The sequence below is a fragment of the Entelurus aequoreus genome, linkage group LG03 (genome assembly GCF_033978785.1).
Source record: "Entelurus aequoreus isolate RoL-2023_Sb linkage group LG03, RoL_Eaeq_v1.1, whole genome shotgun sequence".
NCBI lineage: Eukaryota > Metazoa > Chordata > Actinopteri > Syngnathiformes > Syngnathidae > Entelurus > Entelurus aequoreus.
Genome location: NC_084733.1, coordinates 79,883,204 through 79,908,203, shown reverse-complemented (window position 1 = coordinate 79,908,203; position 25,000 = coordinate 79,883,204). Strand labels below are relative to the sequence as shown.

The 25,000-nt window shown below is 36.3% G+C and overlaps 1 protein-coding gene across 1 annotated transcript in view; it reads right to left on the bottom strand.

The window, feature by feature from the left end:
- Positions 1 to 25,000, bottom strand: part of lrriq1 (leucine-rich repeats and IQ motif containing 1) — a 102,624-nt gene that overhangs the window by 51,231 nt on the left and 26,393 nt on the right. The window contains exons 8-14 of the mRNA XM_062040882.1: positions 24,768 to 24,920; positions 24,535 to 24,685; positions 21,411 to 21,604; positions 17,780 to 17,907; positions 17,423 to 17,496; positions 14,180 to 14,273; positions 1,771 to 1,947 (exon numbers count right to left, since the gene is read on the bottom strand). Of these exons, the coding sequence (XP_061896866.1) occupies positions 1,771 to 1,947; positions 14,180 to 14,273; positions 17,423 to 17,496; positions 17,780 to 17,907; positions 21,411 to 21,604; positions 24,535 to 24,685; positions 24,768 to 24,920 (971 nt within the window). The remainder of the gene's footprint in view (positions 1 to 1,770; positions 1,948 to 14,179; positions 14,274 to 17,422; positions 17,497 to 17,779; positions 17,908 to 21,410; positions 21,605 to 24,534; positions 24,686 to 24,767; positions 24,921 to 25,000) is intronic.

Genomic DNA, 25,000 nt, shown 5'->3' with positions numbered 1-25,000 from the left:
TTCTGCCATACCTGCTGGTTCACTCCAGGGTCACCGTGAGAATGTGAAGCAGTGTTCGACTGGAGACGCCAATATTAAGAGATGTCAATTTTAGTCTTTGTGAACTACTTTTACGTTGTATTTCATCTGCTCAACATATTGGATCACTTTGTGACAGACCCGCGTGCGTGGATCCTGATATTTCACCGAGTAAAAGCGCGAGCGTCTAAAATAGCGTGGCGCTTTCATCCTGCATCCTGTAGAGAAGCGTTGTGAAATCGAACCCCTGCTGAACCCCATGGATCCTCTACCTCGCTGGACGGGCGCGTGGCACGTCGCTCACCTCCTCTAAGCCCGGGTCTGACACTAGGTCAGGCCAGGGGTTAAATGTCGGTGCTGGTCCCTGCAAGGACCAGAGACTGGCTCATTGTCCAGAGGCCAGCGGGGGGGGTAGAGGGCACACGGTGAGGGGTGAGGCGAGGGTAGCGCTACGCCGCCGCTCCGTCCCCCTCGGGCTACAGGAGTCCTCGTTGTGACCCGTACGTGTAGCCCATGCCACGTTTCATCTTTTGTGCGGTGTAATTTGGAAGGGTCACCGAGATAAGCAGAAAGCGGACCACCGCTTCAAGTGTTGGTGGTCCGTCCCTCGCAGGAGAAGCACTGCGGGCCAAAGACTTGTGCAAATAGATGGACGTTGTCTTAAGGCTCGCTGCGCCCTGTGCGTCAGACATAACAAGGAGATAGCTGACATTCCTGGCTGCCACATGTCTGGAGACCAACTCAAACAAAATGATGACTAATAGAGTGGCATACGGCATTTCGATCAACGTATCCGTTGCAACAACTTTGGGTTGTCCAAAGTGAGGGCCCGGGGACCATTTTGCAGCACATTCTGAAAATACAACTGAACGAGAAAAGTACAAAGAGCAAAAACTGAAAAAAATTAATAGCCCTAATAACGAGGTCAATTTATTTATCTATTATGCAAAACTAACTTTTGAACCCTTGGCACCCGGGTTTCAGATCAGACTCTTCTGATACTTTAATGGCTGTATAAATACATGCTGATTGATTGATTGAATGGTTTGGGTATTCAGGATCGGGATTCGTCCCGAAAATGTTAAATCAAACAACGGAGGCATGGCGGAAATATAAAAAAAACAATCTTGCCTACTCAGTGGCCTAGTGGTTAGAGTGTCCGCCCTGAGATCGGTAGGTTGTGAGTTCAAAACGCGGCCGAGTCATACCAAAGACTATAAAAATGGGAGCCATTACCTCCCTGCTTGACACTCAGCATCAAGGGTCAGATTTCATCACACCTAGTGTGTGTGTGACAATCATTGGCATTGTAACTTTAACTTAACTTCATACTTTCTCCAAATTTCACCAATTTGCGACGTTTTTCCCAAGTGTGACATGAGCGGTAGAGGTTTACCCGAAAAGCTACGCGCGAGTCTGTCATTGTAGACCTTCTTCTTCTTCTCTATCCTCTTGTTGTGAGAAAGACATGCATCCTCTGAAAGTAGCGTATAGTTCTCGTTTATATCTGTCAGTAGACTTCATATGGAAGCGCTAGAAACTACAACATGGCTGACGAGGAGAAGGCGCTGTCGAAGTGGAGGCACGTAAATAAGACCGCCCATCCTAGAGACGGTCAGAAAATCGGCTTGAATAAGGTCTGTAAAATATCATTTATACAACGTTTTGACCAAAGAACCACCATTACATATTATACAGACCACAAGGAAGTGTTTTAAATGTACAAAAATATGACACCTTCGCTTACTTTACCTGAGTTGCTCGCTGTGCTTCTGCTTTAAATCGCGAGTTTGCTGAAGCTGCTCCTGGATGAACTTGAGGAAGCTGTCCGAGGATGGGCTAGTCTGCCTAGCAACATCATCCTGAGTGAAGTCGGCATCCGTACCATCGATTGTCCTCAGACTAGGAACAGTTCTCTGCAGAGTTGATCTGATGAGAAGGGCAAGGTTGGTCAAAATCATCACATTTTAATAGTTATAATTCTAAATATTCAATAATATGACAGTTGAATGTTGTGGGAGCGGAGCAGAAGTCAGGGCCACAATTCTGACTTCCAAAAAAACACTTTCTTGCTACCATTTAAAAAAAAAATTTGATTCGATTTTTGGGTGTAATAATTTGATTCAGAATCGATTCCCGATTCAAAACGATTCTCGATTCAAAATCCATAATTTTAAAATAACATTGGCTACATTCATCCATAAAATAAACAGACGTGGTTAAAAGAAAACTGGTTTGTTGAATACAATTCTACCCAAACATTTAATATAGTCAAATAAGGCAACAAGAGAAGTATTCAACACTTCTCTTTTCTCAAGTAAATCTGTTCAACAGATATAGATCATTTACATTAACAATATACTTTGCCTAAGTGGCTGGACAGGACAGATAAATAACAAAAAAATGTTATTGATTTTTTTTAATTGATTAAGAATCGTTACAAATAAGAATTGTGATTCATTCAAAAACTGATTTTTTTATTACACCCATAGTAAAAACAGTATCAAGCAGTGGCTAACGCTGGCACTCGGCAATAGTGACAGGAATTACGTTTCTTCAGGTTTTTTGTTACTTAAATTCATTTATTACCAAATTATGTGTAAAATGAACATATAATGTAAAAACAAATAACATATAAAGTATTTATTTGGCTGTATTTATAAACTTAACATATATGGTACAGGCCAAAAGTTTGGACACACCTTCTCATTTCAATGCGTTTTCTTTATTTTGATGACTATTGTAGATTGTCACTGAGGGCATCAAAACTATGACACCTGTGAAGTGAAAACCATTTCAGGTGACTACCTCTCGAAGCTCATCGAGAGAATTCCAAGAGTGTGCGATAAAGTAATCAGAGCAAAGGGTGGTTATTTTGAAGAAACTAGAATATAAAACATGTTTTTTTAGTTATTTCACCTTTTTTTGTTAAGTACATAACTCCACATGTGTTCATTCATGGTTTTGATGCCTTCAGTGACAATCTACAATGTAAATAGTCATGAAAATAAAGAAAACGCATTGAATGAGAAGGTGTGTCCAAACTTTTGGCCTGTACTGTACATAAATACATTTGAAATAAAAAAAGACCTATTTTAATTTGTGAAAAAACACCAAATCAACTAGACGTCAATCAACAAAATATAACTTAAAATGTGCAAAACAAAAAGAAAAATGCAGCATCTCGGTGAGGTTTAAGCAAAGATTGGCGTTAAAAAAAAACAATGGCCTCAGCTTTGAGGGGCTAATCCTGTTTCTCCTTTTTTGTTATGATCTGTCCTTTTTTGGAGAAAATTCTTTCTGAGGGGACAGATGTTGCTACTATGCACAGTCGTGGTGCAGGTTCTTTGTGGAGCCTGTTTGATATGATTTTTTTTGTCTAAAACTTTAAAATGTGTCCAAATCCCCTCCATTTTTCTGCATTCTTTTGTATCTCTAGTTATCATTACGTATATGTATTGTTGCATTTGAACAACTGCATTGTTGATAATAGAGGTAAATTATTGGTATTGTTCATTATCAATAACGCTATTTCTATTGGTCTTTGTAATGCTCCATTTGTAGTGTAATAATGCTCATTGTCATTTCTGTATTATTATTTATTTCGCTAACTGCTTCTTTGCTATCACTTTTACCATCATATTTGTACATATCCTATTTGCTGATGTTACTCTGTTGTTGTTGTTGTTGTTGTTGTTATTGTTGTTGTTGTTGTCTCTCTGTCTAATCCCCCTCTTGTCCCCACAATTTCCCCCTCTGTCTTCCTTTTTTTCTCTTTCTATCCCCTCCTGCTCCGGCCTGGCTGCACCAAATGATAATATAAATACATTTAATAAAGTCAAATACAAATAAGACAAAAAAACAACAAAAAAAACGTGTCCAAATCTTACTTCTCTTCTTGCGGTCACCTATCTTCCGTAATATGTGGACCGATGCGGCTTTAAAAGACCATTAAAAAACAAAGGCTTTGTCTACACTAAGCCGGATAACCCCTTAAACGAATAATTATTTAGCCTAAGCCCCGTTTCAGCCACACTAAACCAGCATTTAAGGTTGCACTCCTTGGATACTTTTTTACACAGGTAAGTGGGCCGTCTATTTCTTGAATCTCCGGCTCTTAGCTTTGCATGGACTCATTGATCGTTTACAAACTGAGTTCGGAGAGGAAGTGACGCCAGAAAGACCGCGCCCCACACAGGAAGTGACGTCAGACAGAACTCGCCACAGCCAGCTTCATAACAACCCGTTCGGTAACTCGGCGGCAACCACTAGAAAGATGGAGGCGAGTCATCCAGACATGTCCGTGTTTCTCCTTCTTGTACATGAATACCTTAAGAGAAGGAAACGGGAGATTGCAGCTATTTTGGATGCAACACATCTCAGACGGCAACATAGCAATGTTGAGCGACGGTTTTGGATAAGCCCTGGAAGAACGGCAGCCTGGTGGGATGTGTTTGTCAGAGGAACGGCAATGTCATGATCTGTGGTCTGGATTATGTTTTGTTATTTTTTGTTAGTTTTTGGACTCTTTTAGTTCCTGTTTGCGCTCCCTTGTTTGTTTAGTCACCATGGCGACTCATTAGTTTCACCTGCCTCATGTGTTCGGGACACGCACTTGTTCTAATCAGGAGACTACTATTTAAGCCTGTCGTTGCCAGGTAGTCGGTCTGGCGACATTGATTGTTTCATGTTCTTTTCATGCCATAGTTTCCTGCTTGTATTCTTGCGATTGCTCTTTTCATGCTTCATGCCATGCCAAGTAAATTTTGTTTATTCATGCCACAGTTAGCGAGTTTTTGTTTTGCCCTGTCCATAGTTTACACTAAGTGTTAGTTCATGTTTCTTGTCCTAGGTTTTTTGCCTTAGCTTTCGCGTGCGTTAGGCACGCTCGCCTTCGGGTTGTTTTCTGGGTTTTTTTGTACCCTTTTGAGTTTTGGGATTTAAATATGTTCCTACCTGCTACCGTTGTCCGGAAAAGTCTGTTTGCGTCCCGGGAGAACAATCCTCGCAGTACGATGCGAAAACCCCCTCGTCATGACAGGCAAGAGAACTATTCGAATGTCCAGGTCAGCTGTGATTCTACTTAGCGAAATAATTTGTCCATTTGTCGAAAGGGAGACAACGAGAATGGACAAGGGAAGACTACAAAAAATAGCGAATGCGTTTGAACTGGCAAAGCAGACTGTCAGTTATAGACGGTGATGTATGTCGGGCGATTACTCAACGTCTAGTTTTGTACTCCATAACTATTGTGAAGCCATGAAGTGGTTGCGGCCGTCAAGTATGACCGCCAATTTCAGCCTACAAGCACAGTGTCCTGTTGTTGGTTGCTGTAAAATGTTCTTTATCACATTGTTTACTTTCACACGTCCATTAAAGATATGATTCATGTATGATGGCTCAGGTGTGATTCACTACAACAGCTGCTGATGGTGAGGCAAGCAAGGTTTACTGTTAAAAGAAACATGGCAATAGTCTACATTGAAACACAGGGCAAGAATACACTTCCAGATCAGAGGTGACTATGACGCGCGCATTTTTTTCGCGCATGCGTACTAGGTCTCGTTGCGCCGGCTCTAAACTGGCTCTCGTTCGCGGCCGACCCATCGCTACTCGGCATGTTGTCATACACGGTCTTCCTGAAGTATTCAAAAGATCTTATGCAAGTCTCGAACACGACTTAACGAGATTTAGGAATGGCATAAAAATGAAAGCAGGGATACGTATCAAAACCCACCGACCTCATGACTTAAAACATCCATGTCTCATAGAAAAAGAGTATAACATTTTAAACATACACAAAAGTCTGAAAAGTTGTAAACGTAGGATAGAACCCCTTGAAGGTATTGTTTGCGACGATTAAGGGCGCTAACTTTATAAAGTGTTGTAAGTAGAGATGTCCGATAATGCCTTTTTTGCCGATATCCGATATTCCGATATTGTCCAACTCTTAATTACCGATTCCGATATCAACCGATACTGATATATACAGACGTAGAATTAACACATTATTACCGTATTTTTCGGAGTATAAATCGCTCCGGAATATAAGTTGCGTCGGCCGAAAATGCATAATAAAGAAGGAACAAAATATATATAAATCGCACTGGAGTCGCATTTTTTGGGGAAATTTATTTGATAAAACCCAAAACCAAGAATAGACATTTGAAAGGCAATTTAAAATAAATAAAGAATAGTGAACAACAGGCTGAATAAGTGTATGTTATATGAGGCATAAATAACCAACTGATAACGTGCCTGGTATGTTAACGTAACATATTATGGTAAGAGTCATTCAAATAACTATAATCAATCAATCAATCAATCAATGTTTATTTATATAGCCCTAAATCACAAGTGTCTCAAAGGGCTGCACAAGCCACAGCGACATCCTCGGTACAGAGCCCACATACGGGCAAGGAAAAACTCACCCCAGTGGGACGTCAATGTGAATGACTATGAGAAACCTTGGAGAGGACCGCATATGTGGGTAACCCCCCCCCTAGGGGATAACATATAGAACATGCTATACGTTTACCAAACAATCTGTCACTCCTAATCGCTAAATCCCATGAAATCTTATACGTCTAGTCTCTTACGTGAATGAGCTAAGTAATATTATTTGATATTTTACGGTAATTTATTAATCATTTCACACATAAGTCGCTCCTGAGTATAAGTCGCACCCCCGGCCAAACTATGAAAAAAACTGCGACTTAATAGTCCGAAAAATACGGTATGCCTAATTTTGTTGTGATGCCCCGCTGGATGCATTAAACAATGTAATAAGGTTTTCCAAAATAAATCAACTCAAGTTATAGGGGAAAAAATGCCAACATGGCACTGCCATATTTATTATTGAAGTCACAAAGTGCATTATTTTTTTTAACATGCCTCAAAACAGCAGCTTGGAATTTGGGACATGCTCTCCCTGAGAAAGCATGAGGAGGTTGAGGTGGGCGGGGTTGAGGTGGGGAGTAGGGGATAGCAGGGGGTGTATATTGTAGCGTCCCGGAAGAGTTAGTGCTGCAAGGGGTTCTGGGTATTTGTTCTGTTGTGTTTATGTTGTGTTACGGTGCGGATGTTCTCCCGAAATGTGTTTGTCATTCTTGTTTGGTGTGGGTTCACAGTGTGGCGCATATTTGTAACAGTGTTAAAGTTGTTTGTACAGCCACCCTCAGTGTGACCTGTATGGCTGTTGACCAAGTATGCCTTGCATAATCACTTGTGTGTGTGAAAAGCCGTAGATATTATGTGATTGGGCCGGCACGCAATTGCAGTGCCTTCAAGGCACGCCCCCAATATTGTTGCCTGGGTGGAAACCGGGAGAAATTCGGGAGAATGGTTGCCCCGGGAGATTTTCGGGAGGGGCACTGAAATTCGGGAGTCTCCCGGGAAAATCGGGAGGGTTGGCAAGTATGACAGGGAGACGCAACTGCTCTGTACTTCTCCCTACGTCCGTGTACCACTCCATACAGCTGCGTTTTAAAAAGTCATACGTTTTACTTTTTGAAACCGATACCGATAATTTCCGATATTACATTTTAAAGCATTTATCGGCCGATAATATTGGACTGCCGATATTATCGGACATCTCTAGTTGTAAGAATTATCTCCCGCCATCTTGGGTCAAGCCATTTTTACTCAATATAATCAGTAATTGTGGAAAATATAGACATTTAAAATATATGTTTTTAAACCACTAATGGTAACATTAGCTAACCGGTGGTGTTCTTGTTCTATGTTTTGGTTTGAAAGAAGTAACTTTGAGCAAACAGCCCCTTTAAGGTTTGAGGGTCTATTAAGGGGAGGGGAGGTCGATGAGTGGCAGAGTCTGGAAGAACAGGGGATGGGGGTGGTGGGGGGTGGCTCTATATGTAGCCTGAGGCTCAGGATGTTCGAGTGGAGGAATCCCAAGTATCTGCCAGGGAAACAGACTCCGGAGCGTCCACCAACCCAGCTTGGACCGAACGAGGTCCGCTCAGTGGGAAAATGTGTAGCTGGAAACACGACAGGACACTGGGGAACGTCAATAATAAAATCAGCAAAAAAAACACGCCCTCGGGCTACAAAGTGGACTTTTTAAAGCTTTATAAACAACAGAGTTCTTCAAAACGGATTCCCAGAGCAACATGTCAAACTCTGCCTTCAGTGTGTCATGTGACGAGAATAAAACATGAGGTGGCTTCGTAATGGGAATATTTCGGTAATTATGACCTATTTGTGTCATATGTATGGAACAAAAGGGTGAGGACTACACTGGCTTTGACATTTATCAAAACTTATCAAGCAAGCCAACATTGATTGATTGATTGAGACTTTTACTAGTAGGTTGCACAGTGAAGTACATATTCCGTACAATTGACCACTAAATGGTAACACCCGAATAAGTTTTTAAACTTGTTTAAGTCGGGGTCCACTTAAATTGATTCATGATACAGATATATACTATCAGATATATACTATCATCATAATACAGTCATCACACAAGATAATCACATTGAATTATTTACATTATTTACAATCAGGGGTGTGGAGGGGGGGGGTAGGATATGGACAGCAAGTAGTGGACATAGAGAGAGAGAGAGAGAGAGAGAGAGAGAGAGAGAGAGAGAGAGAGAGAGAGAGAGAGAGAGAGAGAGATCAGAAGGCATAAGAAAAAGTATCTGCATTTGATTGTTTACATTTGATTATTAGCAATCCGGGGAGGGTGTTAGTTTAGGGTTGTAGCTGCCTGGAGGTGAACTTTTATTGCGGTTTTGAAGGAGGGTAGAGATGCCATTTCTTTTATACCTGTTGGGAGCGCATTCCACATTGATGTGGCATAGAAAGAGAATGAGTTAAGACCTTTGTTAGTTCGGAATCTGGGTTTAACGTGGTTAGTGGAGCTCCCCCTGGTGTTGTGGTTATGGCGGTCATTTACGTTAAGGAAGTAGTTTGACATGTACTTTGGTATCAGGGAGGTGTAGTGGATTTTATAGACTAGGCTCAGTGCAAGTTGTTTAACTCTGTCCTCCACCTTGAGCCAGCCCACTTTGGAGAAGTGGGTAGGAGTGAGGTGGGATCTGGGGTGGAGGTCTAGAAGTAACCTGACTAGCTTGTTCTGAGATGTTTGGAGTTTAGATTCGAGGGTTTTGGAGGTGCTAGGGTACCAGGAGGTGCATGCGTAATCGAAAAAGGGTTGAACGAGAGTTCCCGCCAGAATCCTCATGGTGCTTTTGTTGACCAGAGAGGAGATTCTGTAGAGAAATCTCGTTTGTTGGTTAACCTTTTTGATTACCTTGGTTGCCATTTTATCACAGGAAAGGTTAGCCTTTAGAATGGAACCTAGGTAGGTGACCTCATCTTTCCTGGTGATAACAATGTCACCCACTTTTATAGTGAAGCAAACTACTTGGAAAATGTAGTAAGCTAAGCTGCAAGTTACTCTCATGTTTTATTCTCATCACATGACACACTGAATGCAGAGTTCGACATGTTGCTCTGGGAATCCGTTTTGAAGAACTCTGTTGTTTATAAAGCTTTAAAAAGTCTGCTTTGTAACCCGAGGGCGTGTTTTTTCTTTAAAAAGAGTAAACACAGTTGTTTGCCAATAAATAGCTGTACACAACCATTAAGCATGAGTGGAAGAAAGGTTTTTGTGTTATCATTCATATTCTCTGAAGAATGGCCAAGAAATCATCAATTCTCCCAGGGTATGTAAACTTATGAGCACAACTGTATTTGCTATAAGAACTAATCCAAGACTTGTGCACAGTGTTGTACATAATCATCATCTTATATATTTGTTATAAGAACTAATCTAAGACTTGTGCACAGTGTTGTACATAATCATCATCTTATATATTTGTTATAAGAACTAATCTAAGACTTGTGCACAGTGTTGTACATAATCATCATCTTATATATTTGTTATAAGAACTAATCTAAGACTTGTGCACAGTATTGTACATAATCGTCATCATCTGCATCCTCCCATTTAATACAGTTCATATTTCCTCCACAAAGCAGACTTTTAAGGTGTACCAGTTTTAGTGTTTTCCTCTCTGGAATGACGCTCAGCAGATTCCCAACACTTACTGCTGGCTTGCGATGAAAGGACCGGGCTAGAAATACAAGGTTTGGACAATGTCTGTGACGCAGAGTTCATGTCCTAACAGCTTTTCAGGTACTAAACAGTCAGAATCGTCTCCGGTTGTGTTTGCTCCTAGACACGGCCCGTAATGCAATTATCCATAGGCGAAGCATTAATGGATTTTTTGGCCGGACGTTGGAGTATAGTTTTTACTTGTTTTGGATCTGTCGCTTTTACAAAACGGTCACCACTTAATTTTTTGTCACTAAGAAGACACGCCCGTGGTCGTGGTTTTGTGCATATTTCCCGTATAAACTCATGCGTGCCCTTTGAAGGTGATGAAAAGTGACAGTGAGAAAAAGGAGAAAGAGTGGATTGTTGCAGGATGAGACATTGTTTCGCTAACAGCGTTGTACTCTACATACGCACACGCGTGCGCACATAGTGCACCGGAAGGAGGGTGTTCTGCGGTAATGTTGAGGTATATTAAAATATTGAGGGATTTTTTGGTAAAGACGAGAACTGGACCGGGGTGTCCAAAGTGCGGCCAAGGGGCCATTTGCAGCCCTCCGTTAATTTTTTTAATGGACTGCGGAATATTCCACAAATACTATTTAAAAAAACTTTAAAAAGTGGAATAAAAGAGCAAACAGGTGAAATGTAACGAGAAAAAGTTGCAATGTCGACTATAATAATACAAAGCTGCCATGCAGGCTGTTTTTGTCTTTAAAACTGTCATCGCTCAAAAAATAATAAGGAATGAAAATCAATGTTGTTATGAATTATTGACCTATTCAAGGCTCCAATTACTTCACATCAAATATTGCACTTTTAAATATTTTGGGGAAAAATATTGCATATTTCACCATAAAAAAAACTAAGTTTTCTTTCACAAAAAGGGCATAAAGTAAACAAATAAAACATGTAAAACTATCAAATATCAGCTTTTAAAATACAATTTAAAAAATCCCACTAAAATTCTTAAGGATCCAAAAGAGTCCCACTCACAAAAAGTGTTTTTACTTACAACACTTAAGTCTCTCGATCAACTTCAGATCTATTTTCGTTTATACATTTTTAATATTTTTTCATCATTTATTTTTTTATTTTATGTTTCGATTTTTGTCAAAGAAAACTTTGTTTTTTTATTGCAAACACACAATATGCAATATTTTTTCCAAAAAATATTTCAAAGTGGAATTTTGGACAGAGATTTTATGGAGCCTTAAAAAGATACAAAAAATCATAACAAAATTGATTTTGATTTATTTATATTTTTAGAGCAATGACAGTTTTTAATATAAAATTAAAAACATTCCACTAAAATTCTTTAGGATGCAAAAATGTCCCACTCATAAAAGTGGTAAAAATAACTCATATATTTATTGTTGTTAACTTTCAACACTTAAGTCTCTTAATCAAGTTAAGATCTATTTTTGATAATACGTTTTTAATATTTTTTCATTATCTATTTGTTTATTCTATGTTTACATTTTTGTCAAAGAAAACTCTGTTTTTATGGCAAAAACACAAAATATGCAATATTTTTCCCATAAATATTTCAAAGTGGAATTTTGGATGGAAAGTATATGGAGCCTTAAATAGGTCAAAAATTCATAACATTGATTTTGATTTATTATTATTTTTACAGCAATGACAGTTTTTAAATAAAATTTAAAAAATCCCACTAAAATTATTTAGTATCCCAAAAGAGTCTCACTCATAAAAGTGTTCAAAATAACTCGTAACTTGTAACGAGAAAAAGTTGCAATGTTGACTATAATAACACAAAGCTGCCATGCAGGCTGTTTTTGTCTTTAAAAATGTCATCGCTAAAAAAATAATAGGGAATGAAAATCAATGTTGTTATGAATTATTGACCTATTCAAGGCTCCAATTACTTCACATCAAATATTGCACTTTGAAATATTTTGGGAAAAAATATTGCATATTTTGCCATAAAAAAACTAAACTTTCTTTGACAAAAAGGGCATAAAGTACACAAATAAAACATTTAAAAAATATCAAAAACGTATCGAAAATAGATCTGAAGTTGATCCAGAGACTTAAGCACTGAAAGTAAAAAAAATAAAATAATATATGACTTATTTTAAACACTTATGAGTTGGACTCTTTTGGATCCTCAACATCCTAAACTGTCATTGCTCAAAACATAATGCATTAATTTCAATGTTTTCATGAATTATGTCACATTAAATAATCCACATTTAAATATTTTATTTGGAAAATATATTGCATATTTTGTGTGTTTGCCAAAAAAAACATATTGTTCTTTTTTTTTTTTTTTTTAAAAAGGCTTTTTTTTAAAAAAAAAAAAAAAAGGCATTAAACAAACAAAAAAGATAACATATAATCTACAGACAAATCTAAAGAAATGTGTAACTTTGTATTTTTAACACTTTTATGAGTGGGACCCTTTTGGATCCCTGAGAATTTTTGTGAATTTTATTAAAAACTTTCATTCCTCAAAAAATAATAATGAATCAAATTCAATGTTATGCATTGCTTAGCATTAAATATTCAATTTTGAAATATATTTGTGGGAAAATATTGCATATTTTGTTTGTTTGCCATACAAAAACAAAGTTTTCTTTGACCCAAAGGGCATACAGTGAAACAAACAAATGAAAAAAAACATTTAGAATAATAAAAACGTATAATCGACAGATAAATCCGAAGTTGATCTCAATACTTGTGTTGAAAGTAAAACAAAAAATGTATAACTTAGTATTTTTAACACTTTTATGAGTGGGACCCTTTTGGATCCCTAAGAATTTTAGTGTGATTTTTTTTTTTTTAATGTCATTCCTCAAAAAATAATAATGATTCAAAATCAATGTTATGAATTACTTAACATTAAATATTCCACTTTGAAAGATATTTGTGGGAAAATATTACATATTTTGGGTTTTCCACACAAAAACAAAGTTTTCTTTGACCCAAAGGGTATACAGTAAAACAAACAAATAAAAAGAAAACATTTAGAATAATAAAAACGTGTAATCGACAGATAAATCTGAAGTTGATCTCAATACTTGTGTTGAAAGTTAAAAAAAAAAAGTATAACTTAGTACCGGTATTTTAAAATTTTTATGAGTGGGACCCTTTTGGATCCCGGAGAATTTTTGTGTGATTTGTATTTTTTTTAAAACTGTCATTCCTCAAAAAAAAAATAATGAATCAAATTCAATGTTATGCATTACTTAACATTAAATAATCAATTTTGAAAGATATTAGTGGGAAAATATTGCATATTTTGTGCGTTTGCCATACAAAAACAAAGTTTTCTTTGACCCAAAGGGCATATAGTAAAACAAACAAATTCTAAAAAATAAACATTTAGAATAATAAAAACATATAATCAACAGATAAATTTGAATTTGATCTCAATACTTGTGTTGAAAGTTAAAAAAAATTAAAAAAAAGTATAACTTGGTATTTTTAACACTTTTATGAGTGTGACCCTTTTGGATCCCTAAGAATTTAAAAAGTGTGATTTTTTTTTTAAATGTCATTCCTCAAAAAATATAAAGGAATCAATGGTGTTATGAATTATTATTATTATTATTATTATTATTATATTATCCTATTTAAGGCCCCAATTATCACATCAAATATTGCACTTTTAAATATTATTTTTTTAAAGGGGGATATTATGTGTTTTTGCCATTAAAAACTGTTTTATTTGACAAAAAGGGCATAAAAAAAAACGTATTTAATTTTTTTTACTTTATTTAAGCGTTGAAAAATAAGAATTAAAAGATATAGTATATGGCTTATTTTTTTACATTTTCTATGACTGAGACCCTTCTGGGTAACCAAACTTGAGGGAAGCCCTAAAGGTTAAAAATACCTATGCATTGTATTGGTTTTGAAAATTAATAAAATCCAAATGGCCCCGCATGCTTTCATTTTTCAATGCGCGGCCCTCAGTGGAAAAAGTTTGGACACCCCTGTGTTATATTTCCGATCCGAGACAAGATCCTGGACTGGATTTGGGAATGTGCTGATCTGACAAGTTATTGCATTGTGCTTACAATAAATGTGGTGGAAGCTTCATCTCACCTCCAACTGCTCTCCTGCTGGAGAGGATTCCCCATGAGGTGGACCTCCTTCAGGGAAGGACTTCCCTCCAGGCTCTGGCACACCTCCTTCAAATCTTGGAGATAATGTAATCTCGTTAGCAAGTCATGAGGCTTCGGTCTCGTTGGAGGTACTGTCCTGTGTCCAGACAACAATCCTATTCATCTGGAACCAGTGGAGCTATGAGAATTCATATTTCACATAACGTATAGATTTGGAAGTAAAAATATGACTACACCGTTTTTAGCACTTAGAGAAACATCTCAATAAATCTGAATAAAATGTATTTCAAATTCATTTAAATTAGGACAAACATATTTTAAAGACACAGCACATGTTTTGATTAGAACACGGGTGTCAAACTCAAGGCTCGGGGGCCAGATCTGGGCCCGACACGTCGTTTTATGTGGCCCGCGAACACCTAGGAAAATATGCGTCAATAAAGTATATTTTCTGGCTAAATATATTAGTTTTTTCCAATTTGACAGGAAAAATTGCATACCTTTTATGCTTTACTATTATCCAATATTGCAACAAATAATATATTATCATACTTTCCAAAAAAAAATGTTTTTGTTAAAATAAAAAATACTTCAATATTATACTTGACTTATGATTTCAAAGCAAATTATCCATCAAATTGTACACTGTAAAAAGGACAATAGATTTTACGGTAAAAGCATATAGTTGTAAATTGAAAATAACTCTACCACAGGCGAAATTCTGGCGACTAAACTGCCTTTTTTTACTTTACTGTAAATGTTAAAACTGTACCGCAGCTCGGTTGCCAGAAATTAAAAAAAACGGGGTACAGTTTTTCCATTGTAAAAAACACCGTAAATTGAACCGTAAAATTCTTAGCTCTCTCGATCAACTTCAGATCTATTTTCGATTATAAGTTTTTAATATTTTTTCATCCTTTATTTGTTTATTTTATGTTTCCATTTTTGTCAAAGAAAACTCTGTTTTTAAGGCAAAAACACAAAATATGTAATATTTTTCCCCAAAAATGTCAAAGTGGAATTTTGGACGGAAAGTATATGGAGCCTTGAATAGGTCTAAAGTTCATAACAACATTGATTTTGATTTGTTATCATTTTTAGAGCAATGACAGTTTTTAAAATAAAATTTAAAAAATCCCACTAAAATTACTTAGGATCCAAAAGAGTCCCACTCATAAAAGTGTTAAAAATAACTCATGTTTTTTTTTTTACATTTAACACTTAAGTCTCTCGATCAACTTCAGATCTATTTTCAATTATAAGTTTGTAATATTGTGTCATCATTTATTTGTTTATTTTATGTTTACATTTTTGTCAAAGAAAACTTAGTTTTTTATGGCAAACACACAAAATATGCATTTTTTTTTTTTTTAAATATCTCAAAATGAAATTTTGGACGGAAAGTATATGGAGCCTTAAATAGGTCAAAAATTCATAACAACATTGATTTTGATTTATTATTATTTTTAGAGCAATGATAGTTTTTAAAATTAAAATAAAAAATCCCACTAAAATTACTTAAGATCCAAAAGAGTCCCACTCATAAAAGTGTTAAAAATAACTCATGTTTTTTTTTTTACATTTAACACCTAAGTCTCTCGATCAACTTCAGATCTATTTTCGGTTATAAGTTTGTAATGTTTATTGTGTCATCATTTATTTGTTTATTTAATGTTTACATTTTTGTCAAAGAAAACTTTGTTTTTTTATGGCAAACACACACAATATGCAATATGTTTCCCAAAAATATTTGTATGTGTAACTTTTGACAAAAATAATTGGAACCTTAAATATTTTTGAGCAATGACCGTTTAGAATTGTATTTTTTTTTTTAAATCCCACTAAAATTATTTAGAATCCACAAGAGTCACACTCATAAAAAATTTTTATTTATTTATTTTTTTTTATTTTTTTTACTTTAACACTTAATTCTCTTGATCAACTTCAGATCTCTTTTCAATTATAAGTTTTTAATATTTTCTCATAATTTATTTGTTTATCTTATGTATCCCCAAAAATATCTAAAAGTGGAATTTTGGGCGGCAGCATATGGAGCCTTAAATAGGTCAATAATTCATAACAACATTGATTTTGATTAATTATTATTTTTCGAGCAATGATAGTTAAAAAAAAAAAAGAAACAAAAAAAAGAAAATCCCACTAAAATTCTTTAGGATCCAAAAGAGTCCCACACATAAAAGTGTTAAAAATAAATCTTTTTTTTTTTTTTTTTTTTTTTTTTTACTTTCAACACTTAAGTCTCTGGATCAACTTCAGATCTATTTTCGATTTTACGTTTTGTATATTTTTTCATAATTTATTTGTTTATTTTATGTTTCCATTTTTGCCAAAGAAAACTTTTTTTATTGGAAAAAACACAAAATCTGCAATATTTTTCCCAAAAACATTTCAAAGTGGAATTTTGGACGGAAGTATATGTAGCCTTTAATAGGTCAAAAATTCACAACAACATTGATTTTGATTCATTATTATTTTTCGAGTAATGACATTTAAAAAAAAAAATGTTTTAAATCTAACTAAAATGATTTAGGATCCAAAAGGGCCCAACTCATAAAATTGTTGAAAAATGTGAAATAATATTTTTTTCATTTTACTTTCAAACTTAAGTCTCTCGATCAACTTCAGATCTAGTTTCGATTATAAGTTTTTATTATTTTTTCAGCTTTTATTTGTTTAATTTATGTTTCCATTTTTTCCAAATACATCTTTTTATGGAAAAAACACAAAATATGCAACATTTTTCCCAAAAATATTTCAAAGTGGAATTTTGGACGGAAGTTAATGGAGCTTTTATAGGTAAAAAAAACCAAAAAACATTGATTTTGATTCATTATCATTTTTCGAGCAATGACAGTTTTAGATAAAAAAAACAACCTGCATGGCAGCTTTGTGGTATTAGAGTCAACATTACAACTTTTTCTCATTACATTTTACCTGTTTGCTCTTTTATTCCCGTTTTTTAATGGGTTTTTTTCATTTGAATGGCCCTAAGGTGGCGCTTTGGACACCCCTGCACTAAGTTAACTCTTGGTGGTAACCCCACTTGGTCAAAACCTAAAACTTGATAAATCAGTGAGTCGAGACAGCACGATCCTGAGCTGGGACTCTCCTATCCCGAGTAGCGCTGTGAAGGAGTGTCACTTTCTGAATGATCTGTGTCTACAAGTGGATGTAGGAATTATTGGTAATGGAGCTCAATCACCTGAAAGGCAGTTGTAGCGCAGGTCGAGGTTGGAGAGGGACACAGCAGCAGACATGTGGGGCAGGTGTGTGAGCCTTGGACACACAGAATACACACATTGTCACTCATTAGACCACACACACACACACACACACACACATCATCTCACATGGACAGAAAAGAAGCATATTTGTATCTCTTCCGGAGGACTTAGACTTAGACTTCCTTTTTATCCATCCATCATTCAAATTTGAACTTTACAGTACAGATAAGAATGAAATTTCATTGCATTAGCTCATGGTAGTGCAGGATAAAAAAAAGCAATAAGGTGCAGCTATAAATAAATAGATTACTGCACAGATAGATGTATGCAAGCACCTGTTTCGGGCCACGTTGAGCGTCTGCAGGAGTGGCAGCCAGCAGGCGGCGAGGCCCCGCAGGGACGAGATGCTGTTGTCGCCCAGACGGAGCTCCTGCAGGAGGACGTGGTCGTACAGCGCTGGCGGCTGATGGACAGGAGTGACACGGTCAACCACGGGGTTACAATAACGTTGGGCCTCGGATGTTAAGTGGCTCCATCCATCAATGTCAGCCGACCCAGCACCTTTTCAACACGCAATTATCCCACTGATATCTTCTCGTGTGTGTCCCCTAATAACATGCTTTTTTATTGTTTACCATATTCTACAATATAAGATGACATCCTGAACATTAACGACTTGTCATTAAATGAATAATATACCATTGTAATGTACCAGGGGGGTCCACAGTTTAGCAGTGGGGGCCAATTTAAGAATTTTCATTTTCAAAACCAATACCACATATAGATTTTTTTTTACCTTTGGGGTAACCCTCAAATTCAATCCCATCTCAGTCATAAACATGTTAAAAATAAGTGAAATATTATTTTTATTTTTATTATTCAAGACTTAAATCTCTAAATTAACTTCAGGTCTTTTTGTCAAATATTTGATGTGATGTAATTAGAGCCTTAAATAAGTCAATAATTCATAACAACATTGATTTAAATTAATTACTATTATTATTTTTTTGAGCAATGACACTTTTAAAAGAAAACCCAGCTAAAATTATTCAAAAGTGGTAAACATTAATAATACAGTTTGTTTGTTTTTTACTTTCAACACTTTCTATGTAGATCAAATTTAAATCCATCCATCTATTCTAAGTTGTTATTATTTGGAGTTTTCATTTTTTGTTTTATGCCCTTTTTGTCAGAAAGTGTAAAAACTTTTTTTTTTTTTTAATTATTTTTTGTTATTCAATCTCTAAATCAACTTCAGGTCTATCTGTCAATATAAAGTAAAAGAAAAACGAATTAAAATGATTTTTTTTGCTATTTTAGGCAAAAACTAAAATATGTTAAAAAAAAAATGCTCAAAGTGGAGCATTTGATGTGAAGTAATTTAAACCTCAAATAGGTCAATAATTCATAACAACATTGTTTTAAATTAATTATTAATTTTTGAGCAATAACAGTTTTAAAAGAAAATCCCACAAAAATTATTCAAAAAAGTATACATTTTTATTTTTATTTTAAACACAAAAGTCCCTTAATCAACTTCAAATCCATCCATCGATTATAAATTTGTTATATTATTTTGTTTATATATAATTTTTTGTTTTATGCCCTTTTTTGTCAAAAATTGCTAAAAAAAAAAATAAGGCATGTATTATTATTTTTGGATTATTATTCAACACCTAAATCTCTAAATCAACTTCAGGTCCATCTGTAAAAATACATAAAGTAATACATAAATAAAATATATTTTATAAAGTAACAGAAAAACAAATGAAAATGATGTTTTTTTCGTCATTTTTGCCAGAGAAAACAGTTTTTTACGGCAAAAAAAAATGTGTAACAAAAAAAAAAGTCTCAAAGTGGAATATTTGATGTGAAGTAATTAGAGCTTTAAATATTGCAATAATTCATAACACCATTGATTTTAATACATTATTATTTTTAGTGCAATGACAGTTTTAAAATAAATCTTCATAAAAGTGTTTTTAAAAAAGTCATACATTTTTATTTTTACTTAAACACTGGAGTTTAAATCTCTAAATAAACTTCAGGTCTATCTGTCAACATAAAGTCAAAAAAAAAAAAAATGTACTGCCATTTTTGGCCAAACATTTTTTTACAGCAAAAACAAAAAATATTGTATATTTTACCCCAAAAAATTTTCTAAGTGGAACATTTCATGGGAAGTAATTGGAGCCTTCAAGAAGTCAATAATTCATAACATTGATTCATTATTGTTTTTTGAGCAATGACAGTTTTTTTTTTTAAATCCCACAAAATTATTGGTGACCCAAAAAGGGCCCCACTCATAAAAGTGTTAAAAAATTGTCAGGTTTTTTTTTCTTTACTTTCAACACTTAAAGTATTTAGATCAACCTCAGATCGATCCATCAATTATAAGTTTAGTTGTTTTTTTTTGTTGGTTTTTGCCCTTTTTGTCAACAAAAACTTTGTATTTTTTTACATGGCTAACACACAAAATATGCAATATTTTCCCCGAAAAATATTTCAACGTGGAATATTTGATGTGGAGTAATTGGAGCCTTCAATAGGTCAATAATTCATAACAACATTGATTTTTAATTCATTATTTTTTTTGAGCAACGACACTTTTTAAAAAATTCCACTGAAATTACATCTCTAGATCAACTTCAGATGCATCCCTTTTTTTAATTTTCTATTTTGTTTGCTTTATGCCATTTTGGCAACAAAAACTTCTGGGGCCGTACTTATCAAGCTTCTTAGAATTACTCCTAAGAAGTCTGCTAAGAGTTGACTTAAGAGTAAATAAATTATTCGCTGAAAGCTGCACTTAAAAGTTAGTTATCAAGCGTCTTACTCACACTTTCAGCGAAGTGTAGGACTGAATCTTAAGTGTCACACTCAGAGCTGAATTACGACATTACTATGTGCCGTAAACGGAATTTTAGGTGACGTCATTTCTGTGTCCATAGAAATGACCAATCACGGAAGGGAATCCCTTGTCTAAGAATAAAGAAATATCTTGGAAATATTTAAGTGGACAATGGGAGTGTATATTTTGACAATAAACTACAAAATAATACAAAACAAACTAGTCCCCGCCGGCACTCACGCTACCGCTCCCTCTCTTGTATCACCCACACACTCACTGACGTCACTCACTCACGGCCACACACATACGCTACTGTCATAACATTTTCTTTCCAATTCATTAATTAGGCAACTAATTTGAAACTGGTGTGGGTGGCTCTATATATACTAGCCCACTGCAGACACATGCAGAAATCAACAAGGAATCGAAAAGTATTAAATCTGTGACAAAAATAATACCCGCTCTGTCTAAACGATACCGTTTGATCAGCTGCTCGTCATAAAAAATAAAAAAAAAACATTGTTCCGTTCCCTGAACGTTCGCGCACGTCTCTCTCGCCTCAGTGCCATCCCCTGCTGGCAACTCCTAACCACTTAAGACACCTCTGAAGGTCTCTTAAATATCGTGGAGAGTAGGAGTGATTCTTAGACTTAAGAACGTTGATAAAAAGCTTTTATTCTTAAGTTTGAGAGTAGGACTAAATTTAGCTAATTCTCAGGACTTAAGTGTAAAATGGCACTCTAAGAAGCTTGATAAGTACGGCCCCTGGTTTTTTATATGGCAAAAACATAAAATATGCACAATTTTCCCCAAAAAATATTTCAAAGTGATGTGAAGTATTTGGAGCTTTGAGTAAGTCAATAATTCAGAACAGCATTGATTTGGTTATTTTTTAAACAATAACAGTTTTTTTAAGAAAAAAACAGCCTGCATGGCTATTTCTAGTTGCATTTCACCCGTTTACTCTTTTGTTCCACTTTTTTAAAATCTATTTTTTAATACTACTGCCCGCGGGCTCTTAAAAAACCGTAAAAGCCCCCCGAGCCGCACTTTGGACACCCCTGTAATCTAGTCTTCCTTCATCTCAGCAGTGGTCTGTAGTTCTGGTTTGGTACCTCAGTCAGGTTGTTGCAGGTCAAGTCCAGCGTGGTGAGCAGAAGGTTGCCGTCCAGACCTTCCACGCTGGCCAGGTGGTTGTGTGAGCAGTCCAGGTGCAGGAGAGTGCAAACGTCCTTCAGCCCTTTGGTGCTAATGAGCTGGTTGTGATCCAAAGACAACCTCTGGAGTCTCCTTAAAGAACCCAGACCAGCTGAGGAGTGGCGCGGGAGAAGAAGAAAATACGGTAATCCCTCATTTGTTGTTGTTAATTACTTCCGGGCCAGACCGTGGTATGTGGATTTCAGCAAAATAGGAATAGAGAGCAACCTCGATTTACGTACCCCACTTTTGCAAACTTTTCGATTTATGAACTTTTAGATCGAACCAAATATGCCTCTGCCATTGTACAAATGCCTAATTCAATCCTTCATTTTAAGTGGCGCCTGCGCAGCATTTTTGGAAAGGTGGAGTTGCGCACTACACTACTAGTCACTGCTCAGTGCTTCAACCTTTGTGCCTTTTCGGTGTTTTTTCGTCTTTGGACAAGTTTTGTCCATTGTGCTAACTCAATACCAGTCCCAAAAAAAGACAACAGACCAGCATGGAAAGAAGAAGGGGGAAAAAACGATTATTTATGAGGAGTACATTGATGGCGCTCACAAGTATGAAGGAATCGTGCCACAGCAAGTTTTCTCCTCAGCTCATTCTTTGCCAGTTTGTTAATGTACCGTATTTTCGGGACTATAGAGCACACCGAGATATAAGCCGCACCCACTGAATTTTAGAAAAATTTTTTTAATTCCCATACATTAGCCGCACCGGACTATAGGTCGCAGATATATACGTTGTGAAATGAGTTATTTACGCAGAAATATTCTGTAAATGTTTATTTACATACCGTAATTGTTTCCAAACGGTGTCTGTAACACGGCAGTAAAACGGATGATCAAACAAAACAGAAGTCATTGTCATGGACCCACTACCTGCGCAAGCTGGCTCTCCAATCAGCCAAACGGACTCAATAACTCCACGGTGACATTTTGGTGAATTTACTAAGGAATTTGTGAAACTGAAACAATACAAAACGAATGCCATTGTAAGTTAACAATACTAACACAGACACTGGTAAACGTGTTAGCATATTAGCTAATGCTGACGACGCTAGCTTCATTAAAATAGCACGTACAAATATGCATGAAAACACTCCTACAGACATCACAAATGGGACGGTAAGTAAGAATTGTTTTAGTTATATTGTAAAACGTACAAAGGTTGCTTGAAGTGATGAATAAAGAATTCATACGGGTAGACCCGCTATGGACGGCATGAAGCCGGAACTGCACCTGTACTTCCGGTAAACAGAAGGGCAATGCGGCCCAAACTCACCCAAAAGATGGCGCCATACCACAAACAATAACACACCCTTTAATTGTCTTTGCTTTGTTTGTTTTTTTAAACTATTTGCATTATGACCGTCAGCGAAGAAAAAAACATTAATTATCTGCACCGTTTTATAAATGGTACTTGGATTATACTTGTATAGCGCTTTTCTACCTTCAAGGTACTCAAAGCTCTTTGACCCTATTTCCACACCCATTCACACACTGATGGCGGGAGCTGGCATGCAAGGCGCAAACCTGACCTATCAGGAGCACGGGTGAAGTGTCTTGCTCAAGAACACAACGGACCTGATTCGGATGGCGGAAGCTGAGATAGAACCAGGAACCCTCAAGTTGCTGGCACCCGAGCAACGCCGTCCCCAAGCCGTAGGGTTCAAAGTCCGGAATTTACGGTGTGTGGATTTTCCTTTTTTAAATGTTTATTATTGTAGGAAAACTAGCTCAAAAAGTTAGCATGCCAATGTTGCTAGCAAGCTAACGTGAGCATGGTAATAATTAGCTTGTGTCACATACCAAGTTATATGACTCTAAGTTGTATGGCTGCGGAATTAGAGAGAGAGAAAAAAAAAGAAAAAAAAAAGAGTACAAATAGCTCAAAAATTAGCCCAAAAAGCTAGCACTTTCATGTTAGCATGCTAACGTAAACATGCATACAGTTAGCATGTTTCAACTACCAAGTTATATGACTAAGGTGTACAGCTGTGGAATTAGAGAAAAAAAGTGGAAAATTAGAAAAAGAAAAAAAGTTAGCACTTTATTGCTAGCCTGATAGCATGCTAATGTAAGCACACTAACATTTAACAGAAGTCATATACCAAGTTATATGACTCCAGGGTAAACGGTTGCAAAACTAGCTCCAAAAGTTAGCATGCCAATGTTGCTAGCAAGCTAACGTGAGCATGATAATAGTTAGCTTGTGTCACATACCAAGTTATATGACTAAGGTGTATGGCTGGGGAATTAGAAAGAAAAAAAAGAAAAAGAAAAAAAGAGTACAAATAGCTAAAAAAGTTATCGATTTAATGTTAGCATGCTAACATTAGCATGCTAGTGTCACATAGCAAATTATATGATATATCCTATCCCCCCCACCCCCCCTCCACACCCCTGATTGTAAATAATGTAAATAATTAAATGTGATTATCTTGTGTGATGACTGTATTATTATGATAGTATATATGATAGTATATATCTGTATCATGAATCAATTTAAGTGGACCCCGACTTAAACAAGTTGAAAAACTTATTCGGGTGTTACCATTTAGTGGTCAATTGTACGGAATATGTACTTCACTGTGCAACCTACTAATAAAAGTCTCAATCAATCAATCAATCAATGACTCTAAGATAAACGTTTGCAAAATTAGCTCAAAAAGCTAGCACTTTAACGTTAGCATGCTAACATGCTAACGTAAACATGAAATACCAAGTTATATGACTGTAAGGTGTACGGCTGTGGAATTAGAGAAAAAAAGTGGAAAATTTGAAAAAAAAAGTTAGCACTTTATTGCTAGCCTGCTATCAAGCTAATGTTAGCACACTAACATTTACATACCAAGTTATATGACTCTAGGGTAAACGGTTGCAAAATTAGCTCAAAAAGCTAGCACTTTAATGTTAGCATGCGAGCAGGCCCATAAATAGTTCTTATCTCTGTTAAGAGTGCAAGACCCTTGAAGGGTGCATGAAGATGGACCACCACGGCACGCGATCATTTGAAACATTGAAATAACATATTTACCGACACGTGTGATGGCGTTGTGGGACAGTTCTAGAAGGTCCAGGTTCTCTGCTCCACTTAGTCCATGAATGGATGTCAGCTTGTTGCGGCCCAGTTTCAGGGCTCGCAGGTCGCTCATATTCTCGCAGTCCACCCGCCAGATGTCGTTTTGCTGCGGAAAAAACCCAGAGTGAAGACGTTTGCTCGCACAGAGTGTGGAAAGGAGGAAGGGGGGGGGGGGGGGGGAAACGCACCTGGACGTCGACGTAGCGGAGCTCTGCTAGCTGGTTAATGCTGTCGAGAACCGTCAGGCCGCATCGTCTGAGGGTGAGAGACTGCAGCCGCGCACACTGAGCCAGAGTGGACAAGCTGCAGCCGGGCAAGTCCTCCAGAAGCAACGTGGTCACCTGAAATAATTTTTTTTTTTAATTTTGTACAGAAAACGTGGAATAGATTACAGTGTTTCGCATACGTTCGTCAATAAACA